The 24636-nt window shown below is 41.7% G+C and overlaps 1 protein-coding gene across 1 annotated transcript; it reads right to left on the reverse strand.

Moving 5' to 3' along the window:
* Positions 1 to 426: 426 nt before the first annotated feature.
* ube2j1 (ubiquitin-conjugating enzyme E2, J1) lies at positions 427 to 24404 on the reverse strand. The gene is made up of 8 exons (XM_004083979.5): positions 24069 to 24404; positions 16518 to 16591; positions 14926 to 15057; positions 14675 to 14759; positions 7345 to 7450; positions 4019 to 4148; positions 3801 to 3932; positions 427 to 1860 (listed from the first exon to the last, which is right to left on the reverse strand). Exons 1-8 carry the CDS (start codon positions 24097 to 24099, stop codon positions 1582 to 1584), a joined length of 969 nt encoding a protein of 322 aa, XP_004084027.1. The 5' UTR covers positions 24100 to 24404; the 3' UTR covers positions 427 to 1581.
* Between the last annotated feature and the right edge of the window lie 232 nt (positions 24405 to 24636).

Genomic DNA, 24636 nt, shown 5'->3' on the forward strand with positions numbered 1-24636 from the left:
TTCAGGGATTGTACACATTTTTCTCTTGCTATTTTTCCACTACAGTCATTAATTTTTTGTCCTATTATTAAAAATATATATATATTTTTTAATAGCATTAATAAAATTCATTTAGCAAATGTAGCATTTATTCCAGTTTTGTCTTTGTGGCATTTGGATGAACCAGGTTTCCTTTATTTGATGTTTCCACAAACATGTGAGTCTCCATCCTTTTCCTCTGCAGATATCATCAGCTTCCTCTGTTGAATTTCCTTTACTTATCGACGATTAGGAAAATAACTTTAAGGTTTGAACCATAATCTCACTCTTGTAAATAACTGTGTCTACGATGAAAAATCAGATTGTATTTTCTGCCAACGTAGTTGGGACTGCGGTTCAAATGAGTATAAATATATGGTTGCTAAATATAGACAGAAAACAGACACATTTAAAACTTTAAATAACTTTATTAAACAATAAGACCCAATTATGAATTCCAAGAAAGTCTGAAAAGAAGGATTTACTGTGTTTAGTCTTGACCTGGCGGGTTTGACTAAACGTTTGTCTTTAGGGTTCTTCGTCTGACAAAGCAGATGAACATGGGAGCGGCTGCTGAGTGACGAGCAAAGCCCCTTATCTTCTTCCTGTTTCCTAAATGTGACTGAAGGCTGTGCAGCTCAGCAGCAGGTTGCAGAGACGACCATCAGGCATGAAGCATCAAAGGCCGCACAAGTGGAACCTCAGAGCTGCGTTCATGTCAACCTGGAACTCTGATGTAGAAAATGTGAAAGCTGAACCCTCCCTGTCAGCCTTTGGGGGGCGCTATGAAGGGGTAAAGAACAACGGGGTGCCTTTAAACAAAAATGAAGAGTGAGAACTGCTGCTGCTGATGAACCACCACTAAAGATTGAAAGTATGACGGATTAAATGGTCCAGAAATTACAATCTGGGAGTTCTCTGCTGCTGGCTGGTTTGCAGCGTGAACCCCCCCCCCTGCAGGGACACCCCTCCACGCCAACACGATCACAGAGGCAGGCGGTGCTCAGGCAGTGAGGAAGAGCTGCTGCTCGCTCCATTAAAGAGCCGCCCCGCTGATTTAAAAGCTTCACACCATTTAAAACGAATGCATTTATTCTGAAAGAGCCCCCCCACCTTAAAGAAACTAAAACTAATGCAGCACGTTCACTCCAGGTGACGGATGGAAAACGCTTCTGCCGTTTGTTGGCCCCATTAAAACTGGACAGGAGCTTAACTCGTGGCCTTCGGAGGATTCTCTGGCTGTGTCTGAGGAAATTTCCCATAATTCCATGTTCTGACATATTACAATTGTAATTAAATAATGGGAACGAAAGCAGCCGCGGGGTGCACCGCAGTTACAAGTGGGAGACGCTGAGCTGAATCCTAAACAACAAGCCTCCTGTTCTAAGGAGGGGGGTTCAAATTCACACTGATTAAAAGGAGGTGCTGTGATGTGCAGTGCCCCCCCCCCCGGAGGAGGTTTCCTGTTGGCTGAGCAGCGAGGGCAGAAAGTCAGCTGCTGCCTCAGCTCTGCTTCCACTCCAGCTGACCTCTGAGTCTGAATTGAGGAGGATGGGGTCGTGGTCACAACTCGTAGTTGAAGTTGTACTCGTTGGCAAGGTAGATCCTGCGGAAGATGAGGGCCGCCAGAGCCAGTGTGAGCACCAGGATGAGGACGGCAGAGCCGGCGTGGCTTTGGTCCAGAGGCTGGCGGGGCGCCGGGACGGACGCCACCCTGCTGGCCGCCACCTGAATGCTGTCTCTCGAGCCGGGCTGCTGCGGGGAGCGGCGCTGCCGGACAGAATCGATGGAGTCCACAGGGGCAGGGGGCTGGGGTTCCTCTGGTTCCTCTGGTCCCTCTGCCTGAAAACAGGACAAACAGAATGCAGTGACTGACGTCCACCAATCATGTTGGAGATGATCTGGAGTAACAATTACATCATGATGTTTAGCGATTCTTCTGCACAGGAAACGTTAGCTAAAATCTTTTCTTAATCCAGAAGAAATTACAAACAGACACAAACAGTTTCCATAACTAACAGTCTTTGATGTTTTTTCCGCTGTTTTCCGCTGCACTAACTACTGCCCCCTATTGGACACTAGTTATTACACTTATTTTGTTGCTAGAATGTATAACTTCTAGTTTACAAAAAGGCCCAAAAGCTAAAGACTTGTAAAACTTCCCCGATCGAGTTTTAGTAGCCTTTTAGTCTTTTATTTAATTTAATTTGATTATTGTAAAAAAAAATTTATTCTATTAAAAGTCTTGTTTCTGGACTGTATTGCAGCTTAATTGAAATAGAGTTTTCAGGCAGAGCAAATAGCATAGAGAAATATTGATACGATTAATATTTACAGTCCAAAAATGTGTTCATACACCTGCTGGTGTATGAACACTGTGTGGGAGGAGCTACCGCCTAGAACTTTTAGCCTCTTTCCTACATGGAAACGGATGCAGGTGAGAGATCAGAGACTGTCCCGGTACGGCGAGGTCATCCTCTACTACTATGCCTGAATGACGGCGTTTTTAGCAGCTCTATTGTCTCTCTGTGACCCAGTTTGATGAATTGCTGTCCCGCTTTAGACCCAGGAGCGAAAAAGACTAATAAGAATAAAATTAGAGGATGCAAATTAGAAAAATATCATAAAGTTAAGGAGAAGAAGAATCAGACTCTCCTCCATGTTGGTTTTGGACTCCACCCACTGAACATGACACAGGCCAAAGCGGAGTCCTGGTTGGAATGAATGCGATGGGAATTCTTTGACAAAGTTTCGAAATTTGAACTCGAAACGTGAAACAATGTATTAGCCGCTGTGTCGTGTTGTTTCACCGCGCAAAACCTGCTGGCCAGATTCCTGTGCGTAGCGCTCAAATTGCGCTGTAGGACCTCTGATCACGTCTGTAAGGTGACATAACATTAAAACTGGACGCCACTGACACAAATCGCATTCGCTGTGAATGTAGCTTTAGGCAATGCATTGAGACTTGGAGGGCTAACAGGGGCAGGATTATCACTTTAGCTAGGTGGTGAGAGTTAAACTATGACGTAAAGATGTCCTGGAACATCAGCTCTTCTATCGTCAGACTGAAGATGATTAAATTATGAAACTAAAAAGTTAAGACCAATTGAAGGAATTATTTGGAGATGGATATTCTGCACATTTTAGTGTTAATTCCACAGCTCCCCTGCAGTAATGTCACTGAATCAGCCTTGCTGATGATGGGCATCCAATAATAGTCTTTGTCCCTGATGCACAGAGACGTCTTCAATTTCTCTGAGTCACCTGCTGATACTCTGTTCAGTGGATGATGACATTTGCATAGGCCTATGAGGTTTCACTTTGTGGAAGGTTGGTTGCAAATATTTAATATTTCTAAACTAATGGAAAAACCGGTGAGGAGCTCTGTGGGTAAAAAGTGGGCCACCCAGTCTGCAGCAGCAGATGGTTGCTCCCATTCTGGCCTTTTCAGTTGATCCAAGCGCAGAAGCAGTAATCTAAGTTGACCCTCGTCTCTGCTGCTTCAGTCTCTGTGTGAACAGCATCTGGCACCAAAATCAATCCTCTTAGGCAACGCAGCTCACACATGCTGGAGGAGCTGCTGATGAGGGAAAAAAAACTCACTTCAAACCTCTAAATTGCATCTGCTGCTGGAGGCGGAGCTGATGTCTGACTGGTTGATTAAAGTCAGGAACTAAAGCTGACAAGCAGACGACATAATTGCCTTTGGCAACTCTACCTCTTACGTCCTCCAAAATAAAGGCTGCAGCCGTGAGCGGCCTCGGCAGCAGCCGGACACCCACCTGTTCAGCCTGCGGCGTCTCAGCCGCTTCCTGGCCAGCGGGTGAGGACGTGTCCTGCTGGGGGAGTGCCGACAGCTCCTCGCCGCCTGCAGGTCCGCTCGCACTGGCCTGAGGGGGCGAGCTGGATTCAGCCTGAAAACGTGCGTCATTGCTTCATTGACATGGATGCAGAGGAGCGTAAAATGATGAACTGCCTTTCAAGCTACGGCCGTTTGAACCTTGAAGTTGATCTGCTGAGCCAGCTCCTGGGCCTTGTGGTCCTCGGCGCTGGGGTTGCTGTTGGCTGTCGGCGGGAGCAGAGCGGTGCGCATGGAGCAGCTGCAGCTTTCACAGCAGAAGTCCTGGGACCTGCCAGAGAACCAGTGGGACAGACTGAGCTCTACCTCCCGCAGTTCCCCGTTTCTCTACCCAATGCAGACACTGGACAGCACAACTCTCCCGTCAGGCGAGGGAAAACCATCAAATCATCAAATACTGCTACTGTGATTAATGCCTTCACCTGCAGGGAAAGCGAGTCTATTGACACGGTCATGACTTGCTGCTCCTCATGCATCCATCTGAGCTGTGTTTGACATTCCCGGCACAGATTTACCCACAGCGGGGTCAGACCAAACATCAGCAGGTCTATGTGGATGTCACTGGCTGTAATGGTCTGTAACAATAGACCTAATGAATTCACATCAGTCAGAATGGCTTGTCTGAACACTTCAGCCCACGAACAAACATGCATGTGACCGGCGGTGTGCTGGGAAGGCTTTAGGATGAAGACACAGAAAAGCAAAGAAGGACTAGCTGCTTTTTCTACTTCTTGCTTTCATTCCAGTCTTGGTCGGACATTACAGAATCCCTGTGACTCGCTTTGTAACTGTGGCACAGTCTAGTCCGCTTCAGTTTTGGTTTGCTTTAGACTTTCACCTCTGTAAAAGCAAAGCAAATCTGTCTTATTTATACAGCGCACTTTGACTCTGTCAATCAATCTCCTCTGTGCTGTCTCCTGACCAGAATGTGTTCAGTTTGCCAGATACATAAATCTTCATCACGATCAGATCTTTGTTTGGACCAGACTAGACTTTTTTTCTATTGAAGGATTTGAGAGAAAAGTTTGAAAATGTTCATGTCTGTCTGGTAAAAATGTAGAAAGGGTGTAGGGAGTTTTATAGCCCTAAACATCTGTAATTCTACGACATTTTTAGGGCATAACCCCTGCAATAAACGAGGGAAACACTGTAACTCTGAGCAGCATCTATGGACAGAAATCAAAGCTGTCTCCATGTTTCTGTCCACTTTCACTTCCAGGTCATTTGTTCACCTAAAGCATCAACACGGCCTCTGATAGCTGCTCCCTCAGGCTCATCACTAAAGTACCAACACTGGTGAAGTGGAAAAACACTGTTGAGCCCTGGGGGGGTCGAGGGTCGAAGGCCTTCTGCAACCCAGTGAAGATATCTTTTAAAGCAGACGGTTCCAGAAGCATCAAAGCGCAGTCTGACTGTCAGTGCAGGTTAAGAACAATAATAAACTTTAATTGTATAGCACCTTTCAAGATAAAAACCACAAAGTGCTTCACAGTAAAACCCGGTAAAACACAGTTTTACTGTTTCTATGTGTCAAATGTTTATTCAAAAAGAATAATAATGAATATTTAATTATTTTCTCTACTACTTTCTTCTTATTTTGTTTGTTTTGCTCTTACAGGGACAGAACATTTCAAAATCATAATGATTATGGGTTTTTTTGGTCAGTCATTTTATAAAGTAAAACTCATTTGATACAGAACCATACTGAAATAGTTAAAGCCTTTACTTCTTGTAAATTTGATGATTTAGGCTTACAAGTGTTTCATGTTTCTGGGCACTAAAATCATCTCTCAGTCTGAGTGACAGATGTCCAGAAGGCCCATCCAGATCCTTCACAAGGAGGACAAGCGAACACATCTCTCAACAAGCTGGTTGTTCACAGAGTGCCGTTTTAGCTTCTTTCCAGAAAAGAGAATTGCAATTTGGAGAGGATTTTTAAACAAAATCCATACAAGAATTTGACGAAGTGGATGAAAGACGGAGTCAGAGTATCAGCAGCCCCACTTACAGACATGAGCCAAAACCTGCCAGTCCTTGTGTCAAGACACACCTGGACCAGAAATCCTGGGCTAAGCAGAGAAAGAACTGAACTGTTGCTCAATCGTCCAAAGGCCTCTTCTCAGATGGTAGTAAAATGTCCATTTTGAATACAAATTCATGCAATAACTGATGCAAGAGGAGGCCCAACGAAATTTTAAATACATAAAAATAAAAATAGTTATGAGAAATCTAACATTTTAGTTGAAAAAAATCCTTTTTCTTCTGACACTAAACTTTTTTTTTTTAACTATCTATAGACTTTAATAGTCAAAATGAAATTAATATATTTATGTGCAATGATTGCATTTAAAAGTCGTTTCACCTTTTGAGTTGAATTCACACAAAATATTGAACGTTTTGCTTAATTGTTTAATTTTTTTGCGTCTGCGCCTCAATGTTACACTGTTAAATTAGACAGTAAGAAACTTACAATACAAGGATGTTTCCCACAGAAAAATTCCTGCCTCGTCAGATTTCAGAATGCAACCGTTACCTCAAAATTCTGCTGGGGGACCATTAAAAATTGGACATAATTTTGTTAATGCAACACGCTTCCATACGTACCTGTAATTTAACCTTTTTTTTTTAACAACGTTAATAAGAGCTAAAGACTGTTAGTGTTGCTGTTTACTGAACCAAGAATCTCGGATAACATTTATAGGATTCTGAGCCGCAAAGATGAAGCCTGTAGTTCACGCAATTCAAGAAACTGCTGCAAGTACACAAAGTGGGCGGGACAGGTTTGGTTGGGTCCACCTACCAGTCAAACAAAATACTGCCCCCCCCCCCCCCCCCCCCCCCCCCCCCCCCCCTAAAATGATGCTCTAATTGAGCCACATCCTAACCGTGGATTTTGTTTTACTTTAGGAAAACATCCAGTACTTCTGTGTTGGCTTTAAGTTCATATTTGACATTTGAGTTCCACACATCACAGACCAGCTGACATCCAAACCTATGAAACAGACTTTCTAACTAGATTAAGGATAAGAGCTGACCTAGTTATGGAGGAAATGCTTTTAATAAAGAGATAAGTGGCTATGTGTGAATAGCATGACTGCATGTGTTAATGAAACAGTGAGCAGATCAAGACCCCTCATTTCATCTGATAATAGAAAGGAGTTCTTTTCATCTCCTATGTGGTGTGAAATGGAAATCAGCAAGCCCGCTCATGACACTCGGGGGGCAGAAGCCGGGCGCACGCCTCCCTGCTTGTTAGGAGGCGACGCGTCCATCAGGACTCAGGTGTTGATGACAAACACATGCAGGAGGAGCGCAACACAATTGCAGTTATCAGCATTGCCACTAAAATTGCAGCAATTTCTCGTTTGGGATGAGAAAATGATGACCGACAGACGACAACTTCTCCACACTTGTGTCAGTATCAGTGCATGCACAACACAAGAAAATCTTGATAAATCCAATCTTACTTTTTGGCAAGAGCCTTTCTTTCTTCTGGAGTATAATCAAGCGATCCTATCGCCCCCTCTCCCTTGGTTGGCATGAATCCAATTATTGCTATTAGGGCGGTCCGGACTGGAAAAAAAAAAAAACAACACAAAAGGAGAAATATAAGAAGCCAAGTAAGACAGGGAAGGGCAAAACGAACCGCACATGTTTGCTACCCGTGTTACATAATGCTTTGTTTTCTAAACCCTCGTGAGGACATCCACGACGCATCTGTACTCACAAAGTCACCAGCTGGCACAAGGCGCGCCGCACAATATGGTCGGAGTGTACTGTTTGTGTGGGCCGGTTGTGTTTGGTCTGAGCTCCAGTATTATGAGATCCTGTATTATGTGACTGCAGATGACTGCAATCACGTGACCAAAGAAAAAACCTTTATACATACCTGAATTTTAAAGCATAGCACATGTCTCACATGAACAACTCTGGTAGAAGTATCAATAATGAGGATTTTACAGAACAAATGTATTATTTGGAAGTAGAGGTGTGGACTCCAAGTCACATGACTTGGACTTGAGTCGATCAAGTTGTGAATTTGATTACTTGACTGTATGAGAACTGGGCAGAGTGAGTGTGTGTCATCCATAGAAAATAGTTTACTTCCAGCTCTAACCGAATGAAGTCAACCCAGCCTCTATTTTTTCCCCAATACAGATGTTGCCAAGTTGGAACCAAAAATGGTCAGTAAGCAGTGATTGGTCTGAATCCTTCTGAGTCAACATTTTCTATAGCCACCACTCTCGCCAATCTGAAGTGAGCTTGTTGAAAGCGCACACCCCCTTCCACTTGAAAGTTACACTTTCAAACATTTTGTATGTTCAATGTGAGACCACACACTTTTGAGAAATCTGATTTGTCAGTTTGTAACTTAAATAACTTGCACTACAGAGGAATAATCATGAAAAAAATTGTTAAAAAGGTATCAGAGCAAGAATGTTTATTCTGACAAGTGAGTAACAGCTGTTTATTTCTCTATAGAAGTCAATGGGATTGTCACTTCTTGGAATCAGCCGGTACTTCCTGTTGTAATGCCAGGAGGGAGAGGTCACTCAGTTCTGTTCTCATATACGGTCAATGCTTTAGACTCGACCTAACAAAATGTTAAGACTTGCAACTTGGACTTTAACAGCAACTTGCGACTTCAGCCTTTTGATTTGAAAAGTCTTACAACTTTCCCCAACAGGAAAGTATTTTGACCGCTCTCTCTGTCTTCATGTACATGTCCATGTGTGCATGTTGTCAGCACAACATCCAATCAAATTGGGTCCATGTTGTTTTGATCCTACAGCATCCAACCAATCAAATTGCAAGACAACCAATGGAAGATCTGTTAAAAAAGGCACCAGTTTCTGTTTGCAAAAAAGACTACATTCTGGTAAAAAAAAAAAAAAGATGAGGTTGTAAACAAAAACTGTTTGCAGAACATGCAGTTCAAAGATAGCGGACAGAGACTCAACAAAGTCCAACATAGTCCAACACTTGAGGTTGCACAAAGAATAATAAGTTCTGCAAGCTGATGGTAACTTTTCGGCTAAGTAACTGCAAGCTGCAAAGTTAAATCAATTTTAAAAAACAAATACACTTCTTAAAAGCACACATGGTTGGTGTAAATATATCCACTTTATTAGGGACACCTTGCTAGTACCGGGTTGGACCACCCTTTTGCCTTTAGAACTGTCTAAATCCTTGGTGGCATGGATTCAACAAGGTTCTGGAAACATTCCTCACAGATTTTGGTCCACACTGACATGACAGCATCACACAGTTGCTGCAGATTTGTCGACCGCACATACATGATGCTGATCTCCTGTTCCACCACATCCCAAAGGTTCTCTGTAGGGTTGAGATCTGGTGACTGTGGAGCCATTTGAGTCCAGTGAACTCATTGTTATGTTCAAGAAACCAGTCTGAGGTGATACCAGCTTTATGACACGACGCCTTATCCTGCTGGAAGTAGCTATAAGAAGATGGTACACTGTGGTCAGAAAGGGATGGACATGGTCAGCAACAATATGCATGTAGGCTGTGGCATTGGAACCATGCTCAATTGGAACTAAGGGTCCCAAAGTGAATCAAGAAAATATCTCCCACACCCTGACACCACCACCACCAGCCTGAACCGCTGATACAAGGCAGGATGGATCCATGGTTTCATGTTGTTGATGCCAAATTCTGAGCCTAACATCCAAATGTGGCAGCAGAAATGGAGACTCATCAGACCAGACAAGGTTTTTCCAATCTTCTATTTTTAGTGAGTCTGTGTGAATTGTGGCCTGAGTTTTTTGTTCTTAGCCAACAGGTGTGACAGCCCGTGTGGTCTTCTGCTGCTGTAGTCTATCTGCCTCAATGTTGGACGTGTTGGTACTAACAAGAGAGGCTCTTCTGCAGATCTCGGTTGTAACCAGTGTTTCTTTGAGTTCCTGTTGCCTTTCTATCAGCTGGAACCAACCCGCCCATTCCCCAGAGCATTCTCTTTAAACCCTAGAGATGGTTGTGCCTGAAAATCCCACTAGATCAGCAGTTTCTGAAATATTTTTAATTTCTGGGAGCCCATCTGGCACCAACAACCATGCCATGTTCAAAGTCACTTCAATCCCCTTTCTTCTCCATTCTGATGCTCAGTTTAAACTGCAGCAGATCGTCTAATCGTCTGATTAGAAATTTGCGTTAACGAGCAGCTGAACAGGTGTGCCTAATGATGTGGCCAGTGAGTGTAATTACTCTGCTGTTGAAAGAAAATTATTGTTGAAATATTAACTTGCAGGACTTGAACTCGACTAATGACTTGCCTGCTTTGACTCAGAACTTGAGAACAGAGACCTGAGACTTGTGACTTCCACAACAATGACTTGGTCTCACCACTGTTTGGAAGCTACAGATTTTGCTTAAACAAAGGAATGAAGCAGAGAAGACATGACAGAATCCAGGTTTGTTTCTCCTGTTTTGGCTCATTTTACCTTTATCTGTGATCGTCTGACGCAAGTTGTTTTTTTAAATGAAAAAAATCATACTTCAAATGTTCTTTGTTGGAGAAAGACCTGGACTTTAGGCAGGCCAAGCATGACGCTGTCCATACTGCTTTGAAATGAACGCTAAGAAAACATTTGTTTCTTCCTTAACCTTTGGGATATGGCGTCCATACTTACCAACAACTGGGATATTTGAACTCGTCCGACTGCTGTCCCACTTTGACAAAGTCCATTTCAAATGTGTCTCAGTCAATAGATCAATGATTCCTTAGGACTACTTTCATGAATAGATTCTTTATTTATTCTTTTTTTACATGAAAGTTTCATCTGGAGACAAGAATCAAGTTTATCCACAGATGTTTCTCCATAGCATCATCTACACCATTTTACTAGGATGTGATATTGTGTCATCTAAAGGTCTTGAAGAGCACAGGTGTTCATTTAAGGTATTTATGTTTTTTCCTCTCATGCAGAGATTTCTCCAGTTTCCCCAAGTTTCTTGACCTTCTGCAGATGGTGACATTTACAGAGCACTTACAATCTGATGCTGAGGAACTTTTGTTAAAGTGAAGCTAATCACAGCAGAAGAATTGTTCAGGTTTTGCAACAATTTTCCTTCATAAGCACGTAAATAAAATATTGTTTCTTTTTATTTGAGAATTCTTTTCGAACTGAAAGAATGTCCCAACCTTTCCAGATTACGGGAATTCAATGATTGGAATTTTTAAAGACCAGTAAACAGTTATAGGAATCGTGCAGCAAAAGCAGAAGATGAAGTGTGAATGAATAAAAAATGATCTTTTCTGGTCTTAATCTTTGGAGCACTTACTTTGAAAAGTTGCAAGAATTAATGACGAAAACTCTGCTCCGTTCAAGCTGATATGAAAGTCAGAGCCAAGCAAAAGCACTTTGAGGAAAGCATGCGTTTCTGAGTAAACAAAGCTAAAAACTCGGAAACGTGTCGGACATAAAAGAGTAAATCTGACATCAGAGAGAATGCTTAAACTAGTTAAGCACTTTTCATTAAACATGCAGGCGAAACGTGCAGCAAGCGGCAGCCCACAGGGGTGATCGTAACCCGGGAATTGGCACGGCCGGCCTGCCAGTGCAGTAATTGCACGTCGTGCCTCCCGTGGTCACTCCAAACGAGATCAGACACGACTGGAGCGCAGCGCACAAAGAACCCAGCAGGGAAAAGCAAATCTCTGAGGCACGGCCAACCATGTGACCGCTGTTGTGTTGGTGAGAAGAGGTTTGAAGCAACCTTTGTCTTTGATTTGCTTCTGTTATTGATTTAAACCTGTTTTGAGCGATGACGAGCGAGCCAGAGAGGAAAACTGCTTTGAGGAAGATGCACCGTCTCCCACTGAGCTCGCTTTGATTCCAGTCCCATGCTGAGACGTAACATGAAAGCAGAACTCAGAAAAAGTACAGAATGTCATTGGAAAACAAAATTGAGTTCTTGGTGCAAATAATCCATCAGTTTTGACTCTTTCAGGACTGGATTCTTGAGAATAACTAATTCAATCGAGCAACAGTTGATTTTCTGAAAAACACAACCAACGACTAAACGTGTCAATATTTCCTGTAGAAGGATTTCACATCAAAGCATCAGTGCAGCTTGTAGCAACGCCTGTCTTTCTGGAAGTCAAAAAACTATGGAAAATAACTGAACAAATAAGAGTTTTGTGCCATATTTGATTTCCACATTTCTGTAGGAATTTACCGACATAATTTTAACAGAAACACTAACAACTTTATGAACTTTCACAACTAAAAACGGAACCACACTGATGCTGGAAGCAGTATTTTCATGCTTGAAGTGGAGTTATGACTGTTCAAGGGTGTATCTATAAAGGGAAACCAAGGGGGCCATGGCAAAAACCTAGAAAAGTAAGTTCCGCCATGCAGGACGTTCTTAGAGTGGAGCTGCTACTTCTTCATACATTGAGAGGAGCCAGCCCAGTTGGTTTGGACATTTGTTCAGAGGGACACCCAGACACAGGAGATAGTGTAAACTAATGGCTAATGGGAAATGAACGCAGGGCTACTTCCTTGTCAGTCCCTGGAAGAAAATACAGTCCCGCCACAACTCAGAATTGAATTGAATTTCTAATGAACTCCCACTGCTCAGCGGAAACTATGTCCTAGATAACAACCGAGGTTTATGATTTTTCCTAAAAAACATTATAATCATAACTTAAGGTGTGTTTAGATTAAAAAAAAAATATTTGTTCTGGATCCCGCCTGCTTAATTTCTTCCGGATCCAGTCTTGAACCTCGCATTTGGTCTGTATTCAGACCCGCATCAAGCGGACCTTTCTGTTACGGACCAAAGCTTGTATTAAAACGAAGTGACTAAAGATCTCTTCAGTCATTGGCCAGGAACTACGGGGGCGGGTCCAAACAACAAGCAGAAAACTGATGTTCTTATCAAGACAGTTAACTTATTAAAACTTTATATTTGGATTACCAGTTTTGAACGTTGGGAACAACACTTTACTTTGCTGCAAGGCTGTTACTGGCTTGGAGACGTGCCGTGTGAGCTTTAACTCAGAGGATACTAGCAACTGCAGTGATGAGGAGACGTCAGGTATGAAGGTACGCTGATAGCTGTTTCTAACATATAGATTATCAGGAAAACAGGGAGAAACAATGTGTGTCACGTTAAAAGTTGTTTTAATGAACCTGAATTCATCCAATCACATTTCAATGAGTTGCTGTGTCTCATTGTTGTGGTGTTCTGACATTGTTTTGAAGAGAATTCTGTAAAGGAACTGCATGATAGCTTTGAGGGTGACGTCAGAGCAGTGCGTGCCGCGTAATGAGACACAGAAAAGCATGTAAGAAGCGTTTCCAGCTGTGTTAAAATAAACGTTTTAACAAATAAACAGTTGGACTTTTTTTCTGTTTGACAACACGACAATCGATGCTTCACATTTGTCTGCAGCTTATCGATTCATTCATTTTCTACTCTTTTTACTTCGGCTACGGTGGCCGTTTTGGCTCAGTTGCTCCGCTCCAAGGAAGGATTGTATTCAGACCGAGGAACCTCAGAGCGAACCGAAGCTCAGTCCAATTGGAAATGTACCGAGACCAAAGATGGGTCTGAGAGCGGTTTGTGGTCCTGGACCAGGGTCCACTTGGGTGAATTCAGACTAAACATTTGTTCCAGATTATCAGGGAAAACAAACCCTGGTTCACTTAAGCGGACCATGTGTGTCCAGTCTGAATACACCCTAGAAGACCACTAGGAACACTTTAACAATGAATGACAAGATGATTTGAGAGGGACTTTAAAGTCACCAGTTCACCTATGAAGTTTTTGACTGGGGGGGAGGAAGCTGAAATGTCTGGAGAAAACCCACCCCTGCACGAGGAGAGAATACGAACGAAAAGAATCCAGCCTGGGTTTAAACCATCCAAGCACAGAAGCTCCCATCAGGCATCTGTGCGGTTGCAAAAGCATTTGCATCTATGATCAGTGCAGAACCAACTTCTGGTGGATGAAAACACCCATGATTCTCAGAGTGGGTACACCAATCTAAGTACTGAGTAAATTCTTCACAGGAAAAGTCAAAACTGAGTGCTTCACTGGTCTAAAGCTCTAAGAACAGCCTAAAAGTCTTCATTGAAAGTTAGGGAAAATCTACTCTGGAGGTCAGAGTCAAGCCTGCAAAACCCCATCAAATGTGGTTTTTCTTGGACTCAACCCCCCTCGATCAGATACAAGCCCAGAAATGGACACCACCTGAGGAGTGCAGTTCAGAGTGAAGTGGTGTTCCCATCCAGCCCAGAGACTGATGTACAAGTGTGTGAGGTTCCTGCCGTTCATGAAGTCTATTCAGCAGAATTTCAGACGCATGAATGATCATTTTCCACCAACTGACTATTTCTTTTCTGTAACTAAATCCAAAAGTTCATCTCATAGTTTTTGTCAGTCAATTCAAAAAAACCAAACTCACAAAATCTACATTAAAGATAAATGGAAGTTTTTCACCTTTTTCTTTCCTTTAATGCTTTGCTTTTTCTTGTTGTATGGACACCCTGTTTAGATTCATTTAACATGAAACCAACGTGTTCATAGTTTTCACTAAATTCAGATGATAAAATGTGTTCAAAAAAGTGTTTGTCTTAATCATATTGTCAGATTAATATGATTTTTTTTTATCTTAAGTGAATCTTTACAGTTTCTACTGTGGTCTCCCAATACTGGACCCAAACAAAAACCCACGTCTTACCTTTTTATAGAGTTTTTATCCAAGTCTTACTTCCAGCATCGTAAAAATTAAACCAGACAGTTTGTTTTTAGACTGTTACTTACTGCTCCATGAAGGCTGCCATGTCTCAGGATGATGGCCAGAGATGCTCAGACAAATCTTCTTTCCAACTTCAAATCTTCCATTTGGCTGCAAGGAGGAAGAAGACAGAACAGCTGGTGGTGATGGTTTCAGCAAAGGGGAATGACTGAGACATCAAAGGTTACGGCAAGCAAAGTGGTTCAAAATACTTGACTAAAAGCAGCAAAACTAAAAATGATCAAGCAGCACAAATGAGGGAGAAAGGCGGCCATACTGTAAGGAGGATGATGCTGGGGGGCTTCATGGGATACTCTGGGGGGAGGATGATCCTGCCGTGGTAGACCCCCCCATCAAAGTCTGAATCCGGGGGCCCGCGAACAGAAAAGTGCCATTCAAACAAGTTATCCTGCAGACAGAGGGATTGTGATTTGTGAATGCGAGCGGCAGAAAAGATTTCAGTGATGTGACGGCAAAGGCAGCGGCGCCTCGCAGTGACAGGATGCTGCTGCGTCTATGAGCAGCTGCTCCAGCATCACAAACTCACCATGGAAGAAAATGCACAAATACTGGTAGGCTTTATTTTTGGTTTTCTATATTTATGTCTTTGTATTTCTGTCCATATTTCAGATAAGCTCTGAATCGTCTCCCTGTGGCTTTGAACCTTCCACTCTTTACTGTCACACAAAGCTGCAGCGCAGCTGAAAAGTAAGAACCTGACCCTTACTAAAGCGAAACATGTATGGTTTTAGAGTAGGACTGCACACTTATGGCAGCTTGAAACATTTAACAAATCAAATTAATCCTTTTCTGCACCAATAGGATGGACATCTTCACGTTGCTGACCAATCGGATAGAGCTCGTTTGTTATATTTTCGTCTCCTAAGTAGACTAAGGTAATAATATGATTTAACATATGTTGACTCTTAAGTAGTTTAAACCGTTGCAGTGAACTGGAAATTATGTATTTTATTTTTTTGCTATTCGTCCATGTAGACCAAGTTTTATCGTCATTGCAATGTGGAGTTTTCCTCGTATCGTGCAGCCCTATTTTAGAGTAAAAATAAAGTAACTATGTTGCAAAATATAAAAAAATAAACTCATAACATCCAGGTATAACTACAATGTCAAAGTAATGGATTACATTCTTAATTTCCTAATGTGTGTTATAAAGCACGCTACGGTACAGTCTATAGCTCTGAATTAGAAAAAAAACGTTATGTTGAGCAATATTCCAATGTTCTTTTACAAATGTTTTACAGAGCATCATAAATGTTTTTGTAGAAGTGTTTCTGATGAGTAAGGATTGGTGACGAACATTCTTCGGTCGCGGGTGGAGGGCCGTTCTCCATATTCGCGAGCGTCTGGTCCCTAAACCTCCAAGAATACAGAGGAAATACTGTAACCTGACATTAAATATGTTTACTTTGGTGCAAAACCCCATTTGGATCCAGTAAATAGGAAATTGTTTCAATCTGCAACCTGCCACCAGTGGTTTCTGGTGGAACTACAACATTAGGGATGGGAGGGCTCAATAAAAAATACTGGAGTGGTTCTAATGCTGAAAGGGAGACTTTGGAAGAACTTAACCAGCAAAAACTGTTCAAACTGATTAACATAATAGGAAAAAAGTTTTTATTACTGACATTTTCCTTTTTAAAAGAAATAAAATTCCTCCTGTTACAATTGTTTTTGCTACATGACTTTTTATTTGAACTTTTCTCTGTTACTGAATTCATTTGTTTCACCATAACCCTTTACAAATGTGATCATAAAGAATATTGGAATCTTTTGCAAATGTTGAATCCCCAAAGTTTCTATGCTTTCATGGCCCACGTCCAGGTGAAGTTTGTGATGAGGTGAACTCACGTCCAGAGGTTGGGCGTGGTAGTGCTCTGTGGGGTCCCTCAGCTCGGCCGCCTCCTTCATCAGCCTCTTCACTGCTGCTCAAGAGAAACAGACACGGGAAGCAGAAAAGTTCACCAAAGTGCCAACAAAGTAGAACTGAGATAACAGGTTTTATTCATGAAGGGACCAAAATGTTATCAAATCCATTTAGCCTTCCCCAGAGCAATTCTGAGGGTTATCTGGACAGATGAAGCACATCAACATGCCTGCTGTAACAATCTGAACTGTAAATGTCATTTTAGGGAGGTAGAAGAAGTGGAAACATCAAGACCCTTTGTTTTCATTTGCACTTCAATAAACCATTTTCCTGTTTTTAAAACCAATTATAACCTATAAACTGAAACTTTAATTGGGTTTGCTTTAAGGTTGACAGCCTTCACAGAGAGCAAACATGAGCTCAACAAGCTCAAAACTTTTGAAATCATAGAGAGATTTTTAAAGTCCCACTCCAATCATCTTGTTGTAAAAGTGTCCCCAGTGGTCTTTTCTTATGATTGTGCCGTTTTTAAGCCAAAACTAGAAAAACCTGTGTCCATCAATTGTGTAAGTTCTCCCACTGAGAAAGATGAGAGAGGCCTGTAACTTTCATCATTCCTCAACTTTGAGAGACAAAATGAGAAGAAAGAAAATTACATTGTCTGATTTTTTAAGAATTTCTGTGTGGAAAATAAGTATTTGGTCTTTAACAAAAGTTCAACTCAAAACTTTTTTATATGCCCTTTGTTGTCAATGACAGCAGTCAAACGTTTTCTGTAAGTCTTCAAAAGGTCTTCTCAAACTGGTGATAGTATTTGGCCCATTCCTCCATGCAGATCTCCTCTAGAGCAGTGATGTTTTGCTGGGCAACACAGACCTTCATCTCCCTCCAACGATTGTCTTTGGGGTTGAGATCTGGAGACTGGTTAGGTCACTCCAGGACCTCGAAATGCTTCTTATGAAGCCACTCCTTCCTTACCCAGGCAGTGTGTTTGGGATCGTTGTTGTGCTAAAAGACCCAGCCAGGTTTAATCTTCGATGCCCTTGCTGATGGAAGGAGGTTTACTGCTACTAAACCACAGCAGCATAAAGCCTTTTCAACTGGTTTCCTTCTAACGCTCCTTTTTAGTCATGGCTGAAGATAACTGATGCTGCACACGGCACAGACTAAACGAGTCCGGCCTGAAACATCGCATGATGGTCTGACTAATACTGGAAACCAGCAGCTTCTTTAATTTCAAACTGAACCGATTCCACTCTTCATTCCAACATCCTCTTGTTTTTGTTTTGAAGCCTATAACTTCAACTCGTTCTGCTTCTTTGACGTCTTTAACTCATCGAGTTTCAAAAACTCTGGTGTTTACAGAGGAGTTATGCCGGTGGTGATTTGTGGAACTGACCTGTGTCTTCACACCAAACGTTGGGTTTTAAACCTTAACAAAGATGAAAACTGTCAAATGTATTTTTGATGACATCAATACAATCAATTCAGATTTTATTCTCTCCGTTTTGTCTGTGAACCGTAGCTTTTCTGCTACGGTTCTCTCATTTTACTGTTCCTGCACAAACTCAGTGGTTCACAGTTTGTAAAAAGATGTAAGTATTTGTGAGAAAGGAAATGACCGTCTTCTGCTGCCCGTCTTAACGTAAAGACATAGATGGCTTCTCCCATTTGAGGGCTTTTGTTGGTCTCCGCCTGCAGCTCACTGACGCCTGCTGCCTTCATCTTAAAAAGCGGCTCCTCTTCACACTGAGATGGTTCACAAGTCCAGCCGGTCGTGGGGGTTGTTCAGGAGGGGTGGGGGCTGACAGCCTGGATAGAGATGCGAGGACACCCTCTCCATGTTACGATGACTCAGCCGCGCCAGCCAATCAGTCCTCATTAGAGTCTGCAGAGGACGGCGCTCGGGGTTAAACGGCCCATCACCCCTAACAGGAGGTCATGAGTCATAACCACGGGTGCTGATGTCATCGCCTCTGCGCTCATTTGTTTAAAAGAGTCCCAAGCGGATTTCCGTAAAACCTCAGCTGCTCAGAGCGGAACTTTTTACCAACACTGATTCAAAGTGAGCGCTAAATTTTGCAGTGATGAGCTGGAAGTAGAGATGCACCCAGAGCCCCCCCCCCAGGAAGGAAAAGAAACCAGGCAATCCTGGACACATATGGAAGTGCGCTCAGCGTCGCCACAAAATGTATGACAGAATTTGATTAACCAATTGATTTATCTGTAAACGTCAATCATGTCTTAATCTTTTGTAAAAGCGTTCCCAAGTGATCAATATCAGATCTATCCAGCCGTACAGCCCACAAGAAGTCCACAAGAAGGGAGTAAAGTACAGAGCTTGTGGCCTGCCCAGCATATATTAACGTCACAAATAAGCTCTTTTTCTTTTAACAGCATTTTTTTTTTGCTATTGATTCATCACAATTTAAAAAAATACAAAAACCTCAAAAATGCAATTTTAAGCTTCATTTTCTTTAAATAGCCCATCATCAGAACAAGACCATGGAGTGGGTCTTAAAAGAATGATACACTGATCAAAGAGCACTTTTAAATGTTGTTGTAGAATGAGAATTAAAGGATCTAACTTTGAACATTTTTACTTAACAGTAATATGGTTTTGTTTCTGCCTGTATCAAAATATTGTGTGATTTTACAGTCTGAGAATTCTGCAACATATGTCCTTCAAACCTCCATATTTGGATGGACTTTCGCTGATTAAATCCAGTTTCTTTAGGATTTAGTCATGCCATCATCAGACACATAAAAACAGTCTCTCCATTGGTTTCTTTGTGAACACGTCCATCTCGCATGGATGCAGCGAGCTGCAGCGTTTACTTGAAGCTCCCTCTTTACTGAAATGAGCTCAAAGAGGTCGAGGAAAAGCAACCTCCACCTCACACGCACACACAAACACAAACACACACGCCTGCCTGCTGCAGCTTGTGCTGAGTCGCAGAGGTCAGGTGACCAACCCTAGGCGATGGGGTCATAATCCCAAAACACCAAATCATCTTACGTAACACATTCTGAGTGTCTGCCACAGGGAATGATTCACAGCAGGTCCACAGATTGGAGCAGATACTATTGTGTAATAGCGGGAGAGTAGTGTGTGTGGGTGTGTGTGTGTTGGGAATCTGTCCACTTTGAACCGTCCTCCTCTGAAGGTGAAAGAAGAATAACCTCTGGGGTTTGTTCACCTCATCACACACACAAAAAGAGGCCAAAGAACTGCTGATTTGGACCAAGAACACCCAGAACCCACGAGAACGGTGTCAACAGGATGCATGGAGCAGAGGGCGTTCCGTTTGCTATTCAGCAGTGACCTCTGCTGTTTTTCTGCTTTAATCATGAAAGCTTGAAGGTCTGAAGCCCTTTTTTTTATTCCCTCACATTGCGACACAACCATCCAGCTAGAAAACTCTTCTGACACGCCAGCATCAATGTTTCATCTTCCTGTCTCACTTTGAAGTCAAACGGAAACCTTAAGGTTGACAGAAATCTCTTGAGCTTCAACCATGTGCAAATATATTTTCAAGCAGTTCTACATCAACAGTGATCCTGATCCATTCAAGGCTTTTTTTTAAAGATTTTTCTTGAGTCAAATTTACTTCATTAAATCATACATACATGTGAATTAACGTGGATAATTCTATCATGAAGAAACTGTTTGGAATTTTTGAAAAATATGTATTTTTAATCATCTAAAAATATGTGAAGGTGGAGTTTGCTCCAAAAATGTATGAAGTATCTGTGTGCAAATGAGAGGAACTGAAGAGGAAGAGTGAGGTTTCAGGGAGCAGAGGTGGAGAAGGTGGAGGACTTTGAAGTTCTTACAGTCCAGAACAACAGCGTGTTGATAAGGGGTGAAGAGGAGTGTGTAAGCAGGTTGGAATGAGTGGAGTGAGATTTCGGGTGGGGTGTTTGACTAAAGAGTGTCCTCAAGAATGAACGGAAAGGTGTAGACCAGCGGACCCCAACCCCCGGTTGCCCGATTCTCTGTTCCATCCGTCTGTCACTCTTGACGCAGGCCAAGGCGCTGTTCTCGGTCACGTGATAGGTTACCGCTAAAATAAAAGCAAAATGAGTAAAAAACGAACGTCTTTGGAAAGTTTCTCTGCTAAGGGGAAAACAACCAGCCAGGAGACAGAAGAGGAGCCTTCAACTACCAAAACAAAGAAAGCTACATTCAGTAGACAGTACTTCTTTTTTGCACCATGAGTGTGGGAAGGGGAGAGGATGATGACACCTGTAAGATGTACAATGTTTAGTGTGTCAAAATAAAAGCTCATTGTCCGCCTTGTCACATCTCTGTTCCTCCTTCATCCAAGCGTTGCTTTTATAATCATCCGCTACATCTTAAGAACCGATCCGTGAAAACTTTGTCTGACCTCATACCGGTCTGTGGCGTTGAAAATGTTGGGGACCGCTGGTGTAGAAGACTGGTGAGAGATGCGCACCGTAGAAAAAAAAAAAAAAAAACACGTTTGCCACAGTGAAATGAAAGTGTGGCAATTTTAACCCAGTGTTGGAAACTGTCACGAGTGTCTGTGGATGAAATGGGGGAAAAGCGCAAAGCTGATCCACGAGCTGCTGCACACGGTTATAGCTGCACAGCTCCTTTCTTTTGTTTATCATATTTTTGGCGTTGCAGCGGCTGACATTTATGAAGTTATAAGTTCAGTTTGTTGAATAAAAGCCAAGCAGAGTCAGATTAAACCCAGACTTTTTTGTCTGTTCTGCCAAATGTCAAAAATGAAGTTTTAAAATGAATACTACAGATGATCACCAGTCCATTTACTGGGTTGAAAAAGGGAATATCGATTCTGTCTAATTGAGGAAAATGTATATAACTATAATCATGCAATAAAAGCCCCATCACAGAATGAATTTACATGAAATTGCGACGGCACAGTTGTTAAAGAGAACTTTTCAAATTGGTATTTCATGACATAAATGTTGCTGACCCCTGGTTTAGAGACTTTGTTGCAGAGACAGGAAGCAAAGATGGAAGTAGCAGAGGTGAAGATGTTGCGGTTCTCTTTGGGAGATACCAGAATGGATCAGGAATGAATCCATCAGAGGAACAGATCATGATAGATGATAAATGCAGGGAAGCAGATGGAGATGGTTTGGACACTTTTAGAGGAGAAACAGTGATGATGTTGGAAAAAGGATGCTGAAATGCTGTTAGATGTAGCAGGAAAGAGGAAGACCAAAGAAGTTCATGGATGTAGACAAAGAGGACAATACGATTGTTGTAATGAGTGAGTAGAGGGTTGGATGGAGGGAGAGAAGAAAAATAGTGTTCCCTTATTATATTGCGGTTCAACTTGTGTACAAGCAAAGAAATTTCTGTACAATTTTGCATACTTACATCCTGATTGGTTGTTGCCCTTGTCAATCAATTATCTTCATTTTTTTTTCTATACAGAATGCCTTCACTGTGCCAAATTTACAAAAATCTTCCATCGGGATTAGATCTTTGTTTTTATTCTATAATACTAGAGTTGGTTTTTAATGAAGGTTTGAAATCAAACAATAGAGAAAAGTGTGAGAATGTTCATGTGTGTCTAAGAAAAGTGTAGAAAGTGTATCGTGAGGAGTTTTAAAGCCTTAAAACATCTGTAATCCTACTTCGTAGATTTCACCAATCGCAGGTAATTTATGGAACATATCCCCCGCAATAGAGAAGGGAACACTGAAAACAAATGAAGAAATGCCATTTTTTAATAAATGTTTTCATAATTATATTGTTATGGAGGACTGTGAGGATGGAGGATTGTATCACTGATTCGCGGTAGGAGTTTAAACATAAACAAGATGGGGTGTCGGTCAGGACACATGGAGATGTGACTCCACTTGGCAGATGCTCTGAATTTATTCTATTGCTGATTTATCCAAGTCCCTCTGCAAACAACAAAAGACTCCTCTCACCACTACATAAATAACACAAACTGGCCTGCTGTAGATAAAGTAAATTACATAAAACAAGGAAAACTGACTCAGTGGGTCAAAAATTAACTCCTTATAATATGTAAAATATAATTAAATCTGAAAACCTCATAGAAAACGTGGCCGAGGAAATAACTGCATGAATAAAATGAGTAATGATTTAAACTCTTACGTTTTCTCAGTTACTCAAAATTGAAAAATACAGCAACTGGAATGAACTGAAGATGCAAGACAGGGTTGTAGGGCAACTAGAGTCTGTCTCTGCTGAGCTGCTCCAGAGCACACGTAAAAACAAAAACCCAGAAAACCATAGAAGAAGAAAGAAACTCCACATCACTTCCTGTGATGTCATCAATAATGGGCTGAGCCTTCACAACATATATAAAGCCCTTTAGTATATAAAAGACCAGAAATGGGAATTGGGTTCATATTTCATTTTTCCAATAAAGCATTGAATTAATGCTAAAATTTGTTAATGGACAAAAAATTAAGTACATTTATTCGTAGAGTATTCAACATAATTTCCTTAAAAAAGTCAATTGAACTTTGGGGAATAGTTCACCTTAGTTTCCTTAGGTAACTAATAACACCCTGGGAACAATATTTCTTCATCTGCTTTACAATTATTCTTGGTGTACTATTTTAATTATGTGAGTTTCCCTATCCTGATGCAGAAGCTGTGAAACCAGCACCATGTAGGCCTTAACACACAGCTGCAACCAGACACTATCAGGGCTTCCTGAGTGCAACCGAAAGGGATTTCCAGAGACACTGAACAAACGCCACGTACTGCCAGTGTTTGTCGTCCCGCTCGTTGCCTGAAGGCCAGATGGAAACATCAACTCCCACAGGAGCAAGGACATTTGATTAGAGCTGCTGAGGTGAAACAACTGATCTCACCTTCACATTTCTACCGTCAGCTTCAATGAACACATGAGTTACTTCATCTAAATTCATTTAATCAGCTGTAACTATAATCAATAACATGGATTTATAATAGTGAAATAATATATTAAAGTCAATTATCAGTATGGTTTGTGGAACAGACGTGCAGTTGTGTCATTGTCACATTTGTTTATTCAAATCCAGACATGTTTATCCTAAAATTATTATTATTATAATTTCCTTTTTGTTTGTTTAAAGCTAATCAGTAAATTAGGTTAGAGAACTCTCCTTAATCATTTCTTTTAGTGATCCAGAGGAGCACATGACTGAATGTGCAGAAGCTGAGGAAACAGATGAAAAGCCAAAAATAAAAGACATTTTAAAAAGCCTCACATTTGTCAGGAAATGGATGTGTGCTATTTTCTACATTTTGTAAACATTAACCATCAATCAGACAAGTTGAGTCCGCCAGCAGGAAAACAATAAAACGTTTATGACGTAAAAAATAACAAAGTTTAGATTTTCTACATCAATGCTCGTACCAAACTGTCTGTCTGTAAAAAGCTCGTTTGACTCACTCTGCCAGCGTTAACGGTTATGTTCTCATAGATCGTGGACGTCTGCTCGGTTTCAAATTCAATGTGGAGGAAACAGGTCAGTTTGTGCCGAACATTGTTCAAAGGACCAACACTTACCGGGGCTCTTCAGGTTGTATTTGTTCTCCATGTTGGCTTTTCAAAAAAAAAACTAAAATTCCTGCAGCTAGGTCCTCAGGAGCTAGCACAGCAGCAGCAGGAGATCTTCGCCTAGCTAATGTCTTCTGAGCGAAAACGCGGCTATAATACTGTGAACTGAGCTTTCCCTGTCCTTCCCGGAGGTTCAGCCCACAGCTGACAGGCAGGAAATTCGGTTCCGGTCCGTACGGGAGCGCGGTTGAAGTTTTCAGTGAAGTTATTTGAGCTTTCGCTTTCCAAACACTCTTCTCTGGTCGGTATTAGTGTGACGTCAGTTACGGAACGTAAACAGGAAGTGATGTCATGGAGTTCGCAAATGAGGCGGGGTTTGTCAGCTTTATTGTCATTGGTCAATTCACAACATCTTATCTGCAAAGTTTCAAAGATATTGATGTAAGCTGCTCTTTTTGTCAAGAACAACCTGAAGTTGCTGCACATTTATTTTGGTCATGTCCCTTTTCCACAAAACTCTGGTCTAAAGTTTGACATTTCATTTCCGCCCACATAGACTCAGACTTCCGCCTATACT

This window comes from Oryzias latipes, chromosome 24 (assembly GCF_053564925.1).
Source record: "Oryzias latipes strain Hd-rR chromosome 24, Olatipes_Hd-rR_3.1".
Classification (NCBI taxonomy): Eukaryota; Metazoa; Chordata; class Actinopteri; order Beloniformes; family Adrianichthyidae; genus Oryzias; species Oryzias latipes.

Excerpts from the sequence above, each read along its gene's own strand:
- ube2j1 (XM_004083979.5), bottom strand. The coding sequence starts at position 24,099 with ATGGAGAACAAATACAACCTGAAGAGCCCCG. Across the intron at positions 16,592-24,068 it reads ATACAACCTGAAGAGCCCCG|CAGTGAAGAGGCTGATGAAG; the intron begins GTAAGTGTTGGT and ends TCTCTTGAGCAG. Across the intron at positions 14,760-14,925 it reads CCAGCATCATCCTCCTTACA|CCAAATGGAAGATTTGAAGT; the intron begins GTATGGCCGCCT and ends TCCTCCTTGCAG.